The following is a 19,469-nucleotide window of genomic DNA, read 5'->3' as shown; positions in this document are numbered from 1 at the left end:
AGGATATTTTAATTACATTTTACATTTCTTTAAAAATACAGTCCAACAGACACATTTACACCACTGAAAAGCAGCAGTCTTTTACTGACTATAAATGCATTTTTCCACTAAAGTTGGCGTTTTTTGTTGTTTAATTTTTAGGTGGTCTATTTTTTGCAAAACCCATGCGTTCCAAAGGCTATGTGACAATGTTAGACCCTTTTCAACAGATTTATGGAAGAAGAATGGGAGGGCTGCTGTTTATACCCGCTCTAATGGGAGAGATGTTTTGGGCTGCAGCCATCTTCTCTGCTTTAGGTAAGGGACCAGCGATAAAAACATTCGTTCACTATCCAGAGGGAGTTTTAGAAAATCAGAAATGCATAACAGAAGCACCAGTTCAAAACCAGCTCCTGAAACCAGAAACTACTTTAAAATGTGAACTACCCTGCCAAACAGTTTTTAAAAGGACAGTTGTCTTGGTTTAAAGATACCCGATTATCAGAACCTTGATTATCTCAGTATACTTTAAAGCATTTTGTTATTTTCAGTCACACAGTTTTTGTTGACAACCTCAAAATCACAGCAACCAGGAGTAATAGCTGTCAAAGAAAGAGGATAGTCACACAACATTTTTGATAGTGCATATAAATGCTATAATCCCTAGCATTCGACCATTGTAGGAGACCTAGCTGTAAAACAATTTCAATGGATCATAGAACATAGAAGCTGTGACTGATCAATGAGCCTAAATCTTGTTAAACTCTGAATGCATCTGTATTTGGAAAAATAAATAACATTCTTAGGTTTCAAAAATGATTTAGAGAACTAATGGAAACATGGTTCAGAAAGGAAGAGTAATATTTGCATATAGAAAATCACACCTCCATTCTCCCATCCCTATTAGAGATTTGAAATTAGCTTCCCTTCAAAAATGGAGAAAACTCTTAAGTTAAATCACCATTAGTGGTCATGACTCAAACCAAGTAACACACAGCGTGCACATATATAGTACTGCTTTACAGGGGAATCTTTTTTTAAACAAAAAATAAAATTTCAAGCTTCTTTCCAACTGTGCTCTGATTAACTGCGAAGCACAGGGGAACTTGTTCTCCATAATTTCATCACAAGACCCTTAAAAATGTGAGAGCAGACTGCCTGCTGAGGTGATGGGAAGTGAATGACTCGAAGAACTTTCTGAGAATTTAAAATGTTCTTTCTTTTTGAATGAAGATCAATTGATTTTTGAGAAGGCTTTATGTTGTATTTCAAAGCAAGAAAGTAAGTATTGTGAATGCCTTTCTAGCATATTATATTAACAAGTGGTAATTAAAGACTATAAAATGGAGAGGTTTCTCCATTTTAGCTACTATTTGAACAAAGTCAACCATTTTGTGCTACAAAATTTACTGTACCATTCTCTCCTATGAAGGTTATATCCACTATGGGGAATAAGTTTTAACTCTGAATTTCCTCAGAGTTCTTCATTTGGGAGAAAGGGACAGGTTTGCAGCAGTCTAAGAAAGATATGTGGGTCCATCTCTGAACCCATGAATCTTGGAGGCTCTCTGAAGGCATCTGTGAAGCAAAAGCATGCCTCCCAGTAGCTCCTGAAGCCCTGAGACAACATAGCTTCTGCAGGAGATGTACTGCTAGGTCTTTCCCAACTATGGGTTCACATGGACCTTAGTGATTACATACAGCAGAGATGCCACACCTGCAAGTCATTGTAATGGTTTAAATTAAACATTCTGCAATTAGTGGGAGAAGGATTTTTAAAATGAATTATAAAAGAGGCACTCAAGTGAGACTTTTTTTTCATCTAAGGAAAATATACTAATTGCTTTATTGAGATTCACTGTTTGAATGAATGTTAAAGTTTTGTGCTATAGAAATAAAGTGTATTTAATCAATACTACAAAAGCAATTAATTTCTAGAGTAATGTCCATCATGTCCACAACCTCTGGAAACACAGGGGACTGGCCACTTTGCCCCTACATAAGCAGCTGAAAGTGGACTTAAAGCAATTGAAGAAGGTGGATGGAGAATTCCACCTGGGCAGGGAAATTAGCCTCTGCTGTAAATCCAGTGGAAGTGTCTCTTCTCCCCGCCCCCCACCCCTTATCCCAGCCATTCCTCCACCCTCCACCATAAGAGGAGGGGTGTAGGCAGGCCAGGGAGGGGAGGGAGGCTCATGGAGAAGCATAGCTCCACTATACCCATCATCCAGTGATGTAAGTAAGGTGCATCCCTGTGCAGCACCAATTGGTGCCAGAGTTGGGCAGCTGTGAATTAGGGAAGCCAACATAGCTTGGACAGAGCGTGAAATCAAAGCAGTAGTATCCTGGCCCTTGTGAGGGCACACAGTGTGAGGAGAGGGTGTATGACAGAGCCTGCCTTCCTTCCTTCTTCCCAGAAAGAGGCAGAATTGCAGTTGCTACAATTAACAGAGCACAGGATCTGGGACTGCTCTGTCCCTACTCCTTCAAGGGCATATGGTGTTGCAAATGAGGTGTGGAGGAGACAGGGCCATACCCCTGCCCTATAACCAGGCACTGGCCCGAAGAGTTGTGTCATAAACAGATAGCTAAGGGTTAATATTCTTTTACCTGCAAAGGGTTAACAAAAAGTGACCTGAAACACCTGACCAGAGGACCAATCAGGAAACAAGACTTTTTAAAATCTGGGTGGAGGGAAGTTTTGGGTGTGAGCTCTTTGTTCTTTGTCTTGGTTCGGTGACCTTCTCGGCTCTGAGAGTGATCTTTCTATCTCCAGGCTTTCTAATCTTCTGTTTCCAAGTTGTAAGTACAAGGATAGTAAGACAATAGGTTTATATTGTTTTTTTGTATTTACATGTGTGTAGTTGCTGGAATGTGTTAAATTGTATTCTTTTTGGATAAGGCTGTTATTCATTTTTTCTGTTAAGCAATTGACCCTGTATATTGTCACCTTAATACAGAGACCATTTTATGTCTTTTTCTTTCTTTTTATATAAAGCTTTCTTTTTAAGACCTGTTTAAGTGTTTTTCACTGGTTAAGGCTAAGAAATGAAGGGGGGGGGAAATCTCTTTGTTAGATTTACTAAACCTGACTTTGCATACCCTCTGGGTGAGAGGGGAGAGAGATTAGATCTCTCAGTACTTGTGTTTCAAGGACTTGAAGCAGGGAATCTTCCAGAGTACACAAGGTGGGGAAATCTGGGAGGAGGTAAAGAGGGTGGAATCCCTTTGTTTAGATTCATGGAGCTTGAATCTGTATATCTCTCCAGGAACCCAGGGAGGGAACACCTGGAGGGGAAGAGGGAGAAGAGAAGTAGGTTATTTCCCTTTGTGGTGAGACTCAGGGCATCTGAGTCTTGGGGGTTCCCCAGGGAAGGCTTTGGGGAGACCAGAATGAGCCAGACACTGGAATTTTTCTGGCTGGTGGCAGCAATATCAGATCCAAGCTGGTAATTAAGTTTGGAGGTTTCATGCTAGCTTCTTATGTTCTGAACTCTAAGGTTCAGATCTGAGTAGGAGAATGGTGGGAGAGGTGGGATAGATAAGATCCAGAAGCCAGTAGGAATATTATTTTCTTTTTCTCTGCTAGGGCTTTTATGCAGAGAGAAAGGGTGGTTTTAAACAGAGCCAGAGAGAATTTTTTTTTCTGTTCTCTGGTTGCAGTTTGGCTTGAATATTAAGCAAGGAACTATTAAGGGTCTTTTGTTAAACTATAGCACTTCGATTGAGAGTCAAGTACCCAGCACAACACACATGCAAATAAAGTGGTTTTTCTGGTTTACTTTACATTTAAAAGATTAGCTAGAGGAAGGGAAAAAAAGGCACTGTTGCTAGGCAGACCCCAGGAGACAACACAGAGCCAGCAGTTCCAACAATAAACACCAGAGGGCACCCCAACACAAGAAAACAGGAACCGTGACTTCCAAGGCAAAAATGGAGGCAGAGAAGCAAATCAAAAAAGCAGACCACAGGCAACACATGGAAAAAAGAGAAAAAGAGGTGGAGCTGAAAGAAAGGGAAGAAAACATCAAACTGGCAGCCCATAAAAGAGAACAAGAAGCCAAAGATGCAGCCCACCAATGAGAACTGGAAAAACAACAAAAATAGAGTGAAGAGAGGGAAAAAGAGAGAAAGTATTAAATGGACTTGGCGCGGGCCAGGCAGGATGCTCCAGCCAATCCTAACAACCCTCCTCCAATGATTGTTCCACATCACAGGAAATTTCCCACCTACAAGGCAGGTGATGACACTGAGGCCTTCTTAGAAAATTTTGAAAGGGCCTATCTTGGGTACAGCATCCCTGAAGACCAGTACATAGTAGAGCTGAGGTCACAGCTCAGTGGACCCTTAGCAGAGGTGGCGGCTGAAATGCCAAAGGACAGAATGAACGATTATAAACTGTTTCAAACCAAGGCCAGATTCAGAATGGGGATAACCCCGGATCATGCCCGTCGGCGTTTCAGAACCCAAAAGTGGAAACCAGATGTGTCATTTCCCAGACACGCCTACTACGTTGGGAAAAATTATGAGGCCTGGATATCAGGAAACAATGTTAAATCTTTTGACGAACTGCACCTCCTCATACAAATGGAGCAGTTCTTGGATGGTGTTCCTGAGGACATAACACGGTACATACAAGATGGAAAACCCAAAAATCTCACCGAGGCGGGGGAGATTGGAGCCAAATGGATGGAAGTGGCAGAACACAAGAAAGCTACTGTCAAGGGGAATGAATACCCCAGGGGGCACATCGACAATAAACCCTACAACTGAGGGCAGCCAAAGACCCCACCTGCAACCCAAGGAAAGCCACAGACACCCTATTCTTCCACCTCACCAGTCTCCAGTAACTCATCTCGACCCAGTGACCAGTCAGCTGGAAGATGCTTTAAGTGTAATGAACTGGGACATATAAAGGCCAACTGCCCAAAGAACCCCAACCGGGTGCAAGTCATTACACCACCATCACCCAAAAGATCCCCAGGCCCAGATGCCTCTCAAATACCCTTAGAGCGAAGGGAAAATTTGAGAGTGGGCGGAAAGAAAGTTACTGCGTGGAGAGACACGGGGGCACAAGTGTCAGCTATCCACCAATCCTTCGTCGACCCCAAATTCATCAATCCAGAGGCCCAAGTGACAATTTACCCCTTCATGTCACAAGCTGTAGACTTGCCTACAGCTGAACTGCCTGTCCAGTACAAAGGCTGGTCAGGAAGGTGGACTTTTGCAGTCTATGACAATTATTCCATCCCCATACTACTGGGGGAAGATCTGGCCAACCAGGTGAAGCGGGCCAAGAGAGTGGGAATGGTTACACGTAGCCAAACCAGGCAAGCTTCCCGACCCATTCCTGTTCCTGAGCCGTCCACTGAGGCCCCGTCTGTGTTACCAGAGACCCAGACAGAGGTAGTGGACCCGGATCCCATACCAACAACTGAAACAGCCGCAGCGACTCCAGTCCCAGACCAGGCACTGGAAAAGCAGCCAGCACCAGAATCGGTGCCAGCACTGATGACAGTGCTTGCAAATCCATCTTCAACCCCAACACCAGAGGGCGCCAGCGAGCCTGGCCTGGCAGAAGCAGCAGACAACCACACCCAAGAGGCTCAGCCAGAGCCTGAAATAACCCCTGGTGCACCAGCGGAGAGCGGTTCACCAGCAACGGAAACAACCCCATCACCTACATCGCTTCCAGAAAGACCAAGACCAAGTCCACAGTCTGAGGAAGAACTGGTGTCCCCAGCCTCAAGGGAACAGTTCCAGGCTGAGCAGGAAGCAGATGACAGCCTTCAGAAAGCTTGGGTGGTGGCATGGAGCACCCCACCGCCTCTCAGCTCTTCTAATCAATCCCGATTTGTTGTAGAACAAGGACTTTTATATAAGGAGACTCTTTCTGGTAGACACCAGAAAGACTGGCAGCTGCAAAAAGTACAGGGAAAAGCTCTTAAGCTTAGCCCATGATCATCCCAGTGGCCATGCTGGGGTGAACAGAACCAAGGACCGGTTGGGGAAGTCCTTCCACTGGGAGGGGATGGGCAAGGACGTTGCCAAGTATGTCCGGTCTTGTGAGGTATGCCAAAGGGTGGGAAAGCCCCAAGACCAGGTCAAGGCCCCTCTCCAGCCACTCCCCATAATTGAGGTCCCATTTCAGCGAGTAGCTGTGAATATTCTGGGTCCTTTCCCAAAAAAGACACCCAGAGGAAAGCAGTACGTACTGACTTTTTTGGACTTTGCTACCCGATGGCCGGAAGCAGTAGCTCTAGGCAACACCAGGGCTAACACTGTATGCCTGGCCCTAACAGACATTTTTGCCAGGGTAGGTTGGCCCTCTGACATCCTTACAGATTCAGGATCTAATTTCCTGGCAGGGACCATGAAAGAACTATGGGAAACTCATGGGGTGAACCACTTGGTTGCCACCCCGTACCACCATCAAACCAATGGCCTGGTGGAAAGGTTTAATGGAACTTTGGGGGCCATGATATGTAAATTCGTAAAGGAACACTCCAATGATTGGGACCTAGTGTTGCAGCAGTTGCTTTTTGCCTACAGGGCTGTACCACATCCCAGTTTAGGGTTTTCACCGTTTGAACTTGTGTATGGCCATGAGATTAAGGGGCCATTACAGTTGGTGAAGCAGCAATGGGAGGGGTTTACGCCTTCTCCAGGGACTAACATTCTGGACTTTGTAAGCAACCTACAAAGCACCCTCCGACACTCTTTAGCTCTTGCTCAAGAAAACCTAAAGAATGCTCAGGAAGAGCAAAAGGCCTGGTATGACAAACATACCAGAGAACGTTTCTTCAAGGTAGGAGACCAGGTTATGGTCTTGAAGGCGCAACAGGCCCATAAGATGGAAGCATCATGGGAAGGGCCATTCACGGTGCAAGAGCACCTGGGAGCTGTTAACTACCTCATAGCATTTCCCAATTCCTCTCTAAAACCCAGAGTGTACCATGTTAATTCTCTCAAGCCTTTCTATTCCAGAGACTTACAGGTTTGTCAGTTTACAGTCCAGGGAGATGATGCTGAGTGGCCTGAAGGTGTCTACTATGAAGGGAAAAAAGACGGTGGCGTGGAAGAGGTGAACCTCTCCACAACCCTGGAACATCTGCAGAGGCAACAAATCAAGCAGCTGTGCACTAGCTTCGCCCCATTGTTCTCAGCCACCCCAGGACGGACTGAACGGGCATACCACTCCATTGACACAGGTAGTGCTCACCCAATTAGAACCCTACCCTACTGGGTGTCTCCTCACGCCCAAGCTGCTATAGAACGGGAGATCCAGAACATGCTACAGATGGGTATAATCCGCTCATCTACCAGTGCATGGGCATTTCCAGTGGTTCTGGTACCCAAACCAGATGGGGAAATACGCTTTTGCGTGGACTACCATAAGCTAAATGCAGTAACTCGTCCAGACAACTGTCCAATGCCTCGCACCGATGAGCTATTGGAAAAGTTGGGACGTGCCCAATTCATATCTACAATAGACTTAACCAAGGGGTACTGGCAAGTACCGCTAGACCAATCTGCCAAGGAAAGGTCAGCGTTCGTCACCCATGCAGGGGTGTATGAATTTAATGTCCTTCCTTTCGGGCTGCGAAATGCACCCGCCACCTTCCAGAGGCTGGTAGATGGTCTACTAGCAGGACTGGGCGAATATGCAGTTGCCTACCTCGATGATGTGGCCATCTTTTCTGACTCCTGGCCCGAACACCTAGAACACCTGGAAAAGGTCTTTGAGCGCATCAGGCAGGCCGGACTAACTGTTAAGGCCAAAAAGTGTCAAATAGGCCAAAACAGAGTAACTTACCTGGGACACCAGGTGGGTCGAGGAACCATAAACCCCCTACAGGCCAAGGTGGATGCTATCCAAAAGTGGCCTGTCCCAAAGTCAAAGAAACAGGTTCAATCCTTCTTAGGCTTGGCCAGGTACTATAGGCGATTTGTACCACACTACAGCCAAATCACTGCCCCACTGACCGACCTGACCAAAAAGACCCAGCCGAATGCAGTTAAGGGGACTGATGAGTGTCAAAAGGCCTTTACCCAACTTAAGGCAATGCTCATGTCTGACCCTGTGCTAATGGCCACGGACTTTGACAAGCCATTCCTAGTAACCATAGATGCACCTGAGTGTGGTATAGGAGCAGTTCTCATGCAGGAAGCAACGGATCACAACTTCCATCCTGTCGTGTTTCTCAGCAAGAAACTGTCTGAGAGGGAAAGTCACTGGTCAGTCAGTGAAAAGGAATGCTATGCCATTGTGTACGCCCTGGAAAAGCTACGCCCATGTGTTTGAGGACGGCGGTTCCAGCTACAAACTGACCATTCTGCGCTAGAGTGGCTTCATACTGCCAAGGGGAACAACAAGAAACTTCTTCATTGGAGTTTAGCTCTCCAAGATTTTGATTTTGAGATTCAACACATTTCAGGAGCTTCTAACAAAGTAGCTGATGCACTCTCTTGTGAAAGTTTCCCAGAATCCAGTAGTTAAAAAGTGTTCTTAAAATGTGAAAGTCTTGTAGTTTACATACTTAGTAGTATATGTAAAGATGCATGTGTTGTATTAATCTGTTTATTTTAAAGTTCTAGGAAGAAATCGCTGCCAGTGAGGTTCCCCACTATCTTCAATTTGGGGGCGTGTCATAAACAGATAGCTAAGGGTTAACGTTCCATTACCTGTAGAGGGTTAACAAAAAGTGACCTGAAACACCTGATCAGGAAACAAGACTTTTTAAAATCTGGGTGGAGGGAAGTTTTGGGTGTAAGTTCTTTGTTCTTTGTCTTGGTTTGGTGACCCTCTTGGCTCTGAGAGTGATCTTTCTATCTCCAGGCTTTCTAATCTTCTGCTTCCAAGTTGTAAGTACAAGGATAGTAAGACAATAGGTTTATATTGTTTTTTTGTATTTACATGTGTGTAGTTGCTGGAATGTGTTAAATTGTATTCTTTTTGGATAAGGCTGTTATTCATTTTTTCTGTTAAGCAATTGACCCTGTATATTGTCACCTTGATACAGAGACCAAATTTATGTCTTTTTCTTTCTTTTTATATAAAGCTTTCTTTTTAAGACCTATTTAAGTGTTTTTCACTGGTTAAGGCTAAGAAACGAAGGGAGGGGGAAAATCTCTTTGTGTTAGATTTACTAAGCCTGACTTTGCATACCCTCTGGGTGAGGGGGGAGAGAGATTAGATCTCTCAGTACTTGTGTTTCAAGGACTTGAAGCAGGGAATCTTCCAGAGTACACAGGGTGGGGAAATCTGGGAGCAGGTAAAGAGGGTGGAATCCCTTTGTTTAGATTCATGGAGCTTGAATCTGTATATCTCTCCAGGAACCCAGGGAGGGAACACCTGGAGGGGAAGAGGGAGAAGGGAAGTGGGTTATTTCCCTTTGTGGTGAGACTCAGGGCATCTGAGTCTTGGGGGTTCCCCAGGGAAGGTTTTGGAGAGACCAGAGTGAGCCAGACACTGGAATTTTTCTGGCTGGTGGCAGCGATATCAGATCCAAGCTAGTAATTAAGTTTGGAGGTTTCATGCTAGCTTCTTATGTTCTGAACTCTAAGGTTCAGATCTGAGTAGGAGAGTTATGACAAGTTGTCATGTGGAAAAGGGTGTAGCTGCAAGCACATAATCCCAGCATGTTCAGGAGCTCCAGGAGGCTTTCTGTCTCCCTGGGATGAGGCAGAATGCAGCTCCTTATTATCCACTGGATCTCAAAAGCGAAAAAACAGGCCAAAGCAAGTAAAGTACAGTTTTATTTTGCAGACTGTGACATATCTTGAAACTGGTGTCTGAAAGGAGACTGAAGAGAGCAGAATAGCTAAAGTCTTTTGTTTTCCCCTCCAGGTGCCACCATAAGTGTGATCATTGATATTGATATCAATATTTCAGTGATTGTTTCTGCCCTGATTGCAATTATATACACCCTGGTGGGTGGACTCTACTCAGTGGCCTATACTGATGTGGTTCAGCTCTTCTGCATCTTCCTAGGGCTGGTGAGCTTGCTCATTTATATTATGTTGTTGTGGTGGTCTTGCTCTGGAAAATGGGCCAAATCCAGAGGCCCAGAGCCCAGCCTAAATGGCCGATTGGGAACTAAGTATGGTCACTGGGTGTGGGGAGAAGAAATCCTTCCCCTCACCATGCTGCCAAGCGCTGTGTTTCTGCAGAGATATTACTGCAGCAGTATAAAGTGGCCTTTCACAGACCCAAAGAGCTTCTGCTCGAAGGAGGACTGGAAGATTCTCACAGCAGTGGATCACACACCTGTCCTATAACCAACCAGTCCTGCCCCTCTTCCTCATGCAAAGCCTCCACATCCAGAACTACTCCCGTTTGATTCCAGAGGGACCTCTGTGAGCACAAAGCTGCATTTGTGCCAGTGAGCCCATACACTGACACCGTGTAGGAGTCCTAAGGAGGGACACAGGACTCTATTCTCCGGCTCATTCCATCCTTTTAAACCACTCAGGCAATGCCAAACCTCTTGTATTTCCTCAGTTGGGATTGCACCTGGTATAGGGGAGTCCCAGCTGATGTAGTCACCTCCCTCCCAGCAGCCTATCGCACAGAGGGTGAAGAAGTGCAAGAGAGTGAGCAGCCAGAGAGGGGACTGCTTCAGAAATCCTCAGCTGGCATATGGTCCCTAGGGCACCATAGCCTTCAGGCACAGTTAAGAGCAGTCTCTAGACTGTCCTAAACTATGCCAGGGTTTGGGATTAGGGCAGAGAATACTGAATCCACTAATCCATTACTGAATTTCCAGAGAAACCCCTCCCTTTCTGTGCAGTTCAACATAAACTGGATGCAGCAAAGAATCTGCCCTTTAATCATTGTATGTGTGTATGGTACATACAACAGCTACATTAGACGAACATTATTAAGATTGCAAAGTCAAACATTCAATTCTTAAAAAGCAACAGAAAGTCCTGTGACACCTTTAAGACTAAAAGATGTATTGGAGCATAAGTTTTCATGGATGAATACCCACTTCGTCAGACGCATGTAATGGAAATTACCAAAGGCTGGTATTCACCCACAAAAGCTAATGCTCCAATACATCTGTTAGTCTTAAAGGTGCCACAGGACTCTTCGCTACTTTTTAAGAATTGAATGTTTGACTTTGCAATCTTAATAATGAGAGCACAAGAGAGACAGGCTCCCTGTTCTCAGTTCAGGTGCCCAGACCTAGACCCAGCACAACTCACAGCACCCAGAGCATCAGTTGAAAGGAAGGTGCTGATCAGCTCTAGGCTGGAGCATGCCCAGTGTGGATAGAATCTTCAGAGATTTTAGTTCCTACAATCTAAGAAGATCCTACTGAGAATATGTGAATTGTGATTTTTCTAAAGCTTGGAACTTGACTAAATTTGAGCAGAATGTCATGGGGATGAACAAGGCACATCCCTGGGGCAAACACCAGCCCCTCTTGCCAAATTTCAAGTGACTGCTCCAACAACAGGGACATGCAGATGGTTTCATTTTCCTAAAGGGGAATCAGCTTTCAAAAGTTTGGGAAACATTGATTTATGGCATAATTCCCTCTTATCTACATACATTTGGTTTTTATGTGTACCTACATTTTTTGCCAGACTTTCCACTGGCATAACTCTGTGGACTTCAGTGCTGTGGCAGATTAGCCACTGGGCCAATGGGGCCCCTGCACAGGAGTGCCAAGCAGGCAGGTGTGGGTGAGCCCCGGCGCCCTAACCCCATGTCCTTGGCAGGACCACCAGGCGAGCAGGGGAGTGGGGGAGCTGCAGGCGGAAGGGGTGGGGAGGGGCCCCCACTTGCTCTGGCCCAGGGCCCCACAAAGCCCAACAAAGAATATGATTCTCTTATAATTAAACTTGGCATTTGGGCTAAAGCACACAGCATTAAGAAAAATACCGAGTACATTTTTCATACAATAATTTCATAATTTTTGCACAGACTGTTACATTCAATAAAATGTCACTCTTTGGTTATAGTGGATCAGTGTTCCTTTTGCAATGTCACATCCTGCAGTTAAAAACATTGGATTCACAGCTGCGCAGAAAGAATCTTGGCTTGGATCCATTGAATCACTTGATGTCTACTCATGGCTTGACAACTTCTTTTTACTGGTAAGTAATGCCTTGTATGAGAGAATAAAGCATTTAATCATTGATAGTGTATTGCCATGTGACGTGTAAATGTAAAGTGGCTAATTAAAAGTTGCCAGTAAACTGTGCATGGAGGTTTTTAACTTCTTCACTGCTGATGAATATACCAGCTATATCCTGATAGTCAACTGATTTCAATGAAATTTCAGTAGAATATGGAAGCAGAGCAACAGAAGTAGAGGGCCATCAATAAAGCAGTTAAATATTGTTTAGCTAAAAGAGTAGACCTAGTTACAGTTAAGGAATAGAATAGGGATATGATTTAACAGCTGGCATTCTTGCCAGAGCATTATATTGTAGAAGGCAATAAATGCTATATACAACTGATTAAAGATGCAACAGTTGTAGGTGAATAAGAAAACCTTGGATGGATGGACAGACAAAGAGTGAAACGAGTTTAATATTTGCAAAATCCATTTAATATAGGAATGGCTGGCAACTCCATGTATTCTTAAGTTTGCCCAACACTTTGCATTATAATATCCTTCTTTTCAGTTGCTTATAACTTTGGACAGATAATTTTCCATTCCAGGTGAATGCCTCAGGCTGAATGAATTTATTTATTTATTTATCAAATCTCAGCCAAAATGGTTCAGCTGTTTCTGAGAATGGAGTTAAAAAATACATGGGGGGTTTTTTTGCCTATATTAAAAGATTCTGCCAACCTTTCCTTTGAGAAACCAAGCACCCCCATGCTTTAGAGCAGGAACTTGGAATTTGATGCCCTGCATGCCAAGGATATGACTTTTGCTATCCCTCTGAAAATCAGGCAAATTTGGCCAAGCTGGGGAAGGAGTAGAGGAATAGAACATATTACTCAAGGGAAAGAGGCTTGTTTGGTGGTTCTGAAGGTTCCAATCCTGTTAATGGCCCACGAGGTTGTCAATATGGTGCCACATGATGGAATTTCTGTTTCTCCATTTGCTTTTTTTTTAAACATAGGAAGTTACATGCATAAATACAAAAAAACTGTTAAAAAAACACTATTAAGACTGTAAAGCCAAACATTCAAAAACGAAGAAATGTCAGAATTAAGGTAGCCTGTGCAATCTTAATTGGGCCACTTTGTGTGTATGCATTATGATAACAGTTGTTAACCATATGATCACATGCTACCTTTTCCACAGGACTCCTGCCACACTCAGTGCACAGGATGGATCATGCTCAATTAATGAGCAATTGTTTAATAGGTTTTTTTTTCTTTGTTCAATGTGTAACCCCATTCCTTATATTTTGGACACTATTCAGACCCTGTTCTCAAGACAGACTTGACATTGCAACTTTAGTAATGTGCTTTTAATGTAGATTTTTGTGTGTCATTTTAAATATACTCAAACATGATTCCTGTTGTTCAACAAGATAGAAGAAGAGATGCACCATTTTTAAAAGAAAAAATATTGTTTCTCTACCATTATGATGGTTTAAAAGCTTGTGCCACTGCTTTCTTAGACTTTCAATTGGTATTACTTTGACTGCATGGCTTAGAAGAATTATTTGAGGACTGGGTTGAAAGTACATAGTTGCAAGATTTGGAGGTCTAAAACATATGTCAAATACAAAGAAATGTTCATTTCAAATCCCACTGGTGTCTAAGGTAGATCTTGTTGGCTTTAAGAAGGTGCTCTGTATGTCAATTCTCCAGCTATGAAATTAGTTGATAATATTTCCTAATCTTTTTTGTAAGACTTAATTAGTATTTGTGATGCTCATTGAGATCTTTGGATGACTGGTGAAGTGCAAAGTATTAATGATAATTATTCAAGGGAATGGCCTGCACAGAAAAGGAGAGATGTGATTACACATCAAAAGATTTCAGTGTTATTTGAGATGGTGAAAGTATTCAATCGTTATTGGTTGTGCCTGTTGAAATTTTCGAGAGTATATATAATTGAGATAGTAACAACACTGGATAGGAGCAGATTATTTGTGTTTCTTGTTATGGTGTATATTAATATATCAAAGAAAACCTTAGTAAACCAGAAATGATAGAATATTGTTTATTGTACTTGCAGATGTTAGGAGGAATCCCATGGCAAGCATATTTTCAGCGAGTTCTTTCTTCTTCATCTGCCACATATGCTCAAGTATTATCCTTTCTGGCAGCTTTTGGTTGTCTTGTGATGGCCCTTCCTGCGATACTCATTGGTGCAATAGGAGCATCAACAGGTAAATGACTGACCACAGTGAATGTAACTATGGCTATCAGTGTGTGAAAACCCTTATAGAGCATGTGTTCAATATAATCCAGCCAGGTAATATCATTAAACTTCTCCTGATTTCCTTTACACAAGAATAGACCTGAATGTAATTGTATAGAACATTCTTCTGACTCACAGTATCCTGCAGCTCAGTTTAATGATGTAAATATTTAATATATTTTGAATACACTCATGAACTATCTATTGTAAATGTATAAAACTACCTTCTATTGAATGGAATCAGAGCAAGTTAATTGTGTGTGTCATAGACCTTATGCAAATACCATCTAACAGAGATTCTACTATTGTTCAAGTGATACAACCGTGTGCTATTACAGCTGGAATTTTGTCCCTGTTGCTGCCATTATTTCGCCTTTCCTAGATGTTCACAGACTTGGTACAAAATTTTAGTCTGAGTTCCATCCTGATATTAGCTATTTATTATTAATAATATAATTCCTGTTTATATTGCCTAGGAGCCAGTCAATGATCATGGACCCATGTTGTTAGGCATTGTGTAAGCATAACAAAATTATATTTCCTATTCCAAACACCTGGGCAGTGGCTATGTAGGTAAAGCCACCTGGTGTTCAGCAATCGCTGACACATATCCTGGGCCATTCCTTCCTTCTACTCCAGTTCAGAATGGCCCAGGAAATGGCAGGAAAGGTGGTTGCTCTTATTGTTGCACTGCTCTCTAGGGAAGTCTGAGGTCTTAACACATCATGCTGTGCTGCCCCAGGGAAGTGGTCAATGCAGAACAGTGATGTGCAGCACCAAGAATCTGTTTTCTGTGATGCTGCTAATGACTGGGAGGAGTTGGGGGCAGAAGACCTTTCCTAGAGTGGGCCTCATGGTTGATGGGGATAGTCCAGTGCACTGATTTCAAAGAGTCAGACGATGGCAGCAGGCTATGTGGGCACCCAAAAGATTCCAGGCAGTCAGGAAGGTTTGAGGGCCACTGCATCAGAACATAGCAACAAAAAAGAAAGGGACCTTTCGGGTGCAGAGCTTAGTGGGGACGGCGCTAGCACAACTCATTAGTTTCATTGTGAAATCGGCGAATTTAGTAAGGTATATTTGGAGTGTTCATTCTGAAATGAGCCCACCCCTCCAACTGAACCTCAGCTGGTACAAACCCCCTGCAAAGCAGAACAGTTGGTTTAGATTTGCTGCGACCATCTGAACTCAAATTGGCAAGGTTTGCATAGTCCCAATGAGCATGAATGAACATGACAATATGCACTGGCTCACTGATTATTCACAAAGGCAAAGAAGTCAATATGTATCCTACACAATCAATTACATATATATGTATATATATTTGTATTACAGATTGGAACAAGACTATGTATGGTTTACCAGACCCCACAGAGAGGCAAGAAGCAGATATGATTTTACCAATTGTGCTTCAATATCTTTGTCCTGTCTATATTTCTTTCTTTGGCCTTGGTGCAGTATCTGCTGCTGTAATGTCATCAGCTGACTCTTCAATCTTATCAGCGAGTTCTATGTTTGCTCGAAACATTTACCAACTTTCATTTCGACAAAATGTGAGATTAAATTTCAATTTATTTCTGTAATGAAAAGGGCTTGGGGAGACTTTCAAAGTGACACTGAAAATTTTCTCCATTTGTTTCTATCTCTAGTAAGATAAAATGTAACATTTCCTCTTATTACAGTATATTAAATGAAGAAAATGAAAAATCACAGAAATCCTGGTGATTATGATTAATTGCATAGGTGAAGAAGTAACATCTGCTGAAACTGCATTTAGCTCTATTCATGATGTTACAATATACTTGAACAATTCCTAATTCTTATTGTCAGTACAAGTTTTATTAAATCATTAACTATGAGACATTTTCAGAACACCAATTAACATAAAAAATGCTTAGAAATCATTTGACAAATTGAAATTGAGCAGAATGATCTATAGCTTAAAAGCCTGTCAGTGTAAATGAAGTGATATGTTCTCACATCAGCAGATTGTTTCATGATGTGCTTATTTTTAAAATTAAGTTCTGTCTACTTGTTCTTTTTTTTTGTGCACTATATTAAACTATTTTTCCCTAAAGCTGCAAAAAATTGAATTTTTTTCTTCTTACATGCTACATATCTTGCTAAATCTTTCACAACATCTGATTATTCAAAATCATGCAAATCCTTTGATTTTTCAGTCTTGTGTGTGATCTAATCATAATAAAAGTCATACATGCATTACTATGGAAAACTAACACCTTTTTTTCTTTTTTCTTAGGCTTCAGACAGGGAAATAATTTGGGTCATGCGAATCACTATTTTTGTCTTTGGAGCAGCAGCGACAGCAATGGCACTGCTAGCTAAGTCAGTTTATGGACTCTGGTATCTCAGTTCTGATCTTATTTACATCATCATCTTCCCTCAACTCTTATGTGTGTTATTTATCAAAGGAACCAACACTTATGGTGCCATTGCAGGGTATTTGTTTGGCCTCCTTCTCAGAATTACTGGAGGAGAACCATACCTCTACCTTCAGCCCTTGATCTTCTATCCTGGTTACTACGCAGATAAAAATCATATATACGTCCAGCGCTTCCCATTTAAAACACTTGCTATGCTCACCTCCTTCTTCACTAATATTGCAGTCTCCTACCTAGCAAAATATTTATTTGAGAGTGGTTCTTTGCCACCAAAATTAGACTTCCTTGATGCTGTTGTTGCGAGGTACAGTCAAGAAAACATGGACAAAGCAACTCTTGTAAAAAGTGACAATATTATATTAAATGAGCTTGCACCGGTGAATCCTCGGTGCAGTTTGACTCTGAACTCAACTTTCACAAATAAGGAGGCCTTCAGTGATGTTGATTCAAGTCCAGAGCTATCCAATGCTGAAGATAACTTGGTGACCAACACAAAGTGAAATTCTGCTTTCACATAAAATGCAGTGCAACAGGGTATCCCATCATGAATGGTAAGAGGCATTTTAGCAGAAGGAAAACAGGGACCAGGAATAAAATGCCACTGCACAATTCTTTAAATCACTTCTATGAGAGTGGGAGCCCGTGAAATAAACTGTTGTATTTTATTATCAAACTTGTTGCGTTGGGATATAGAATATCAAACGAAGGATAAATTCCGCATCTCCCCTCCTGCCCCATGCAAACAGATCTTGATACTACAGAATTTAATAAATATATAAAACACAAAATATACATAACAGAAAACAGTGAAAACTATTTAGGTCAGCCAGTATATAAAGATACTTGACATTTGTATTCAGTCATCTGTGAGATTCTGATATGGTCACTCTAAAATAATGAGCAGTCAACATTATATTGGCACTAACTCAAAAATATATTGTCACTACTGTAAGTGATTCATTGCTAATTATCAGATTGCTTGAACAAGTGATAATTAACAATCTTTCTTGCTTTTTCTTATAACAAATTTTGTAAAAATACATCCAGTATTTTATTATTTGAATTAAGTGTGTGATTAACAATAAGTTCCTTATAGGAGGGTTAAATGTGTTATTCTTACAAAAGGTTAAAAAATATATCACTATTTTAAAGTGGTGTTATCTTATACAATATGCAAGATAACCTTAAATAAAGTAAATTACTACAGAAGCCTTTCCTGTCTAGCTCTGAGAGGCTGTCACCAATAGAAGATAAAAAACTTGTTTATTAAAAAAATAAAAGCAATTAATTGAGTTGAAAATTAAGCTCTGAGTGAAGTAATGGGAATTTATGCTTTCTAGACGTAAATACAGTTTTGCAGTTGTGATAAAAGAAACAATTTCTTCACTCAGTGTCAAAAGGAATATTGGACATAAACAGTCTGTTGGTGTGGAAATGGAATAGTGCAGAGTCCATTAACAGTATGGGGAGTCAAGAGGGCTGGACGGAATATGAGGGTGGGAAATCTGTAGAAAATTTTGACTTTTCATCAACAAAACAAAACTTTTTCAAACAAAAAATGCAATCTATTTTATTTGGGGGGCTGCTGTGAAACGTCTATGGAAAGTGGACATGTGGAAAAATTCACTTTGTTGAAAACTCAATTTTTTATTGAAAAACAGTTTTGACAGAAAATTTTTGGGCAGCCGTAGGTGTCAGCCTTCAAGGTCAGAGTAACTAATAGGAAAGGCTAATCCATACACCCAACAGGTGGCACAGTGATGCTTGTCAGCCAAAGGGAGTCCTCTTTTGTTAGGAGGACTGCTATTGGTCAATCCCAATGTCTCTTTTGAACTCCAGGATTGGTCAGCAGGTGGATCACACCCATAAAAGATAGCACCAGACTGCAGTTGACCTCTTACTGCTCAGCCCCCTGGCACCGCAAACTAAGAACAAATAAAATTGCAGCCACTTGACCATATCTTAGATGTCTGTGTCTGTTCTCACTGGTACTGGTCCTTCCCAATGGGAGGCCTAACAACTAAATTGCTCTACAACCAAGAGTTACACTCCAGTAATTTTCCAATGATCCTCGTAAAATTAACAGATGACAGAAAAGTGTAAAACTGAAATTCATATTTCCTTATGTTTTGATTACTGGTGACAGTTTTTTATTAACTTTCATGAAACTATGAATTATAGCAGAGAACAGAAAATGTAAGAATAAGTTTTGCTGCTAAAGGAAGAAGCCATCAACTTTTGCATTCAGTGTCAACGTAACTTTCACAAGGTTGATCCTTAATTTTTTTTGCTCCTTTTGTGGAGTTTTAATTCTATCCGTATATTATGTATGTACATAAAATTCATTTTAGAAATGTTAATGTTTTTCCAAAAGTCATATTTCAAAAATAACACTGCATCTCAGCTCTGAATGTGCACCTTATGAACTGCAGTACTAAATTTAAAAGAAAAAAGTCAAGCTCTAAGGACAGTAGATCAAAACTAGACCTCCTTCAAATACACACATGGCCCAATGCCAAGTTTCTACCATGTGAGTGAGTGGAAGAGCTGATTCAGACCAGTTAAGGGGGCTCCAAAACCTGGGGCATGCACAATGGCGTTCTCCATTGGACCGTATAGAAATGGAAGGAGAAGTTACTGGGGTTTGGCCAGTGGGTCTATGCACAGCTTAGATCTGCTAGTTCAAAGCCCCCCATTGTCTGACACAGTGAATCATGCCTGTACTTGCAGCCATAATGCAGCT

At 41.9% G+C, this 19,469-nt stretch overlaps 1 protein-coding gene across 1 annotated transcript in view; it reads left to right on the top strand.

The window, feature by feature from the left end:
* SLC5A7 (solute carrier family 5 member 7) overlaps nucleotides 1-18,313 on the top strand; it is a 28,540-nt gene extending 10,227 nt beyond the window's left edge. The window contains exons 4-9 of the mRNA XM_030551690.1: nucleotides 142-297; nucleotides 9,830-9,978; nucleotides 11,953-12,087; nucleotides 14,139-14,292; nucleotides 15,660-15,877; nucleotides 16,585-18,313. Of these exons, the coding sequence (XP_030407550.1) occupies nucleotides 142-297; nucleotides 9,830-9,978; nucleotides 11,953-12,087; nucleotides 14,139-14,292; nucleotides 15,660-15,877; nucleotides 16,585-17,226 (1,454 nt within the window). The 3' untranslated portion in view covers nucleotides 17,227-18,313. The remainder of the gene's footprint in view (nucleotides 1-141; nucleotides 298-9,829; nucleotides 9,979-11,952; nucleotides 12,088-14,138; nucleotides 14,293-15,659; nucleotides 15,878-16,584) is intronic.
* Nucleotides 18,314-19,469: the final 1,156 nt, after the last annotated feature.

The sequence above is a fragment of the Gopherus evgoodei genome, chromosome 1 (assembly GCF_007399415.2).
Source record: "Gopherus evgoodei ecotype Sinaloan lineage chromosome 1, rGopEvg1_v1.p, whole genome shotgun sequence".
NCBI classification, from domain to species: domain Eukaryota; kingdom Metazoa; phylum Chordata; order Testudines; family Testudinidae; genus Gopherus; species Gopherus evgoodei.
Note: the sequence above shows the minus strand (reverse complement) of the source record. Positions and strands in the feature narration are given on the sequence as shown.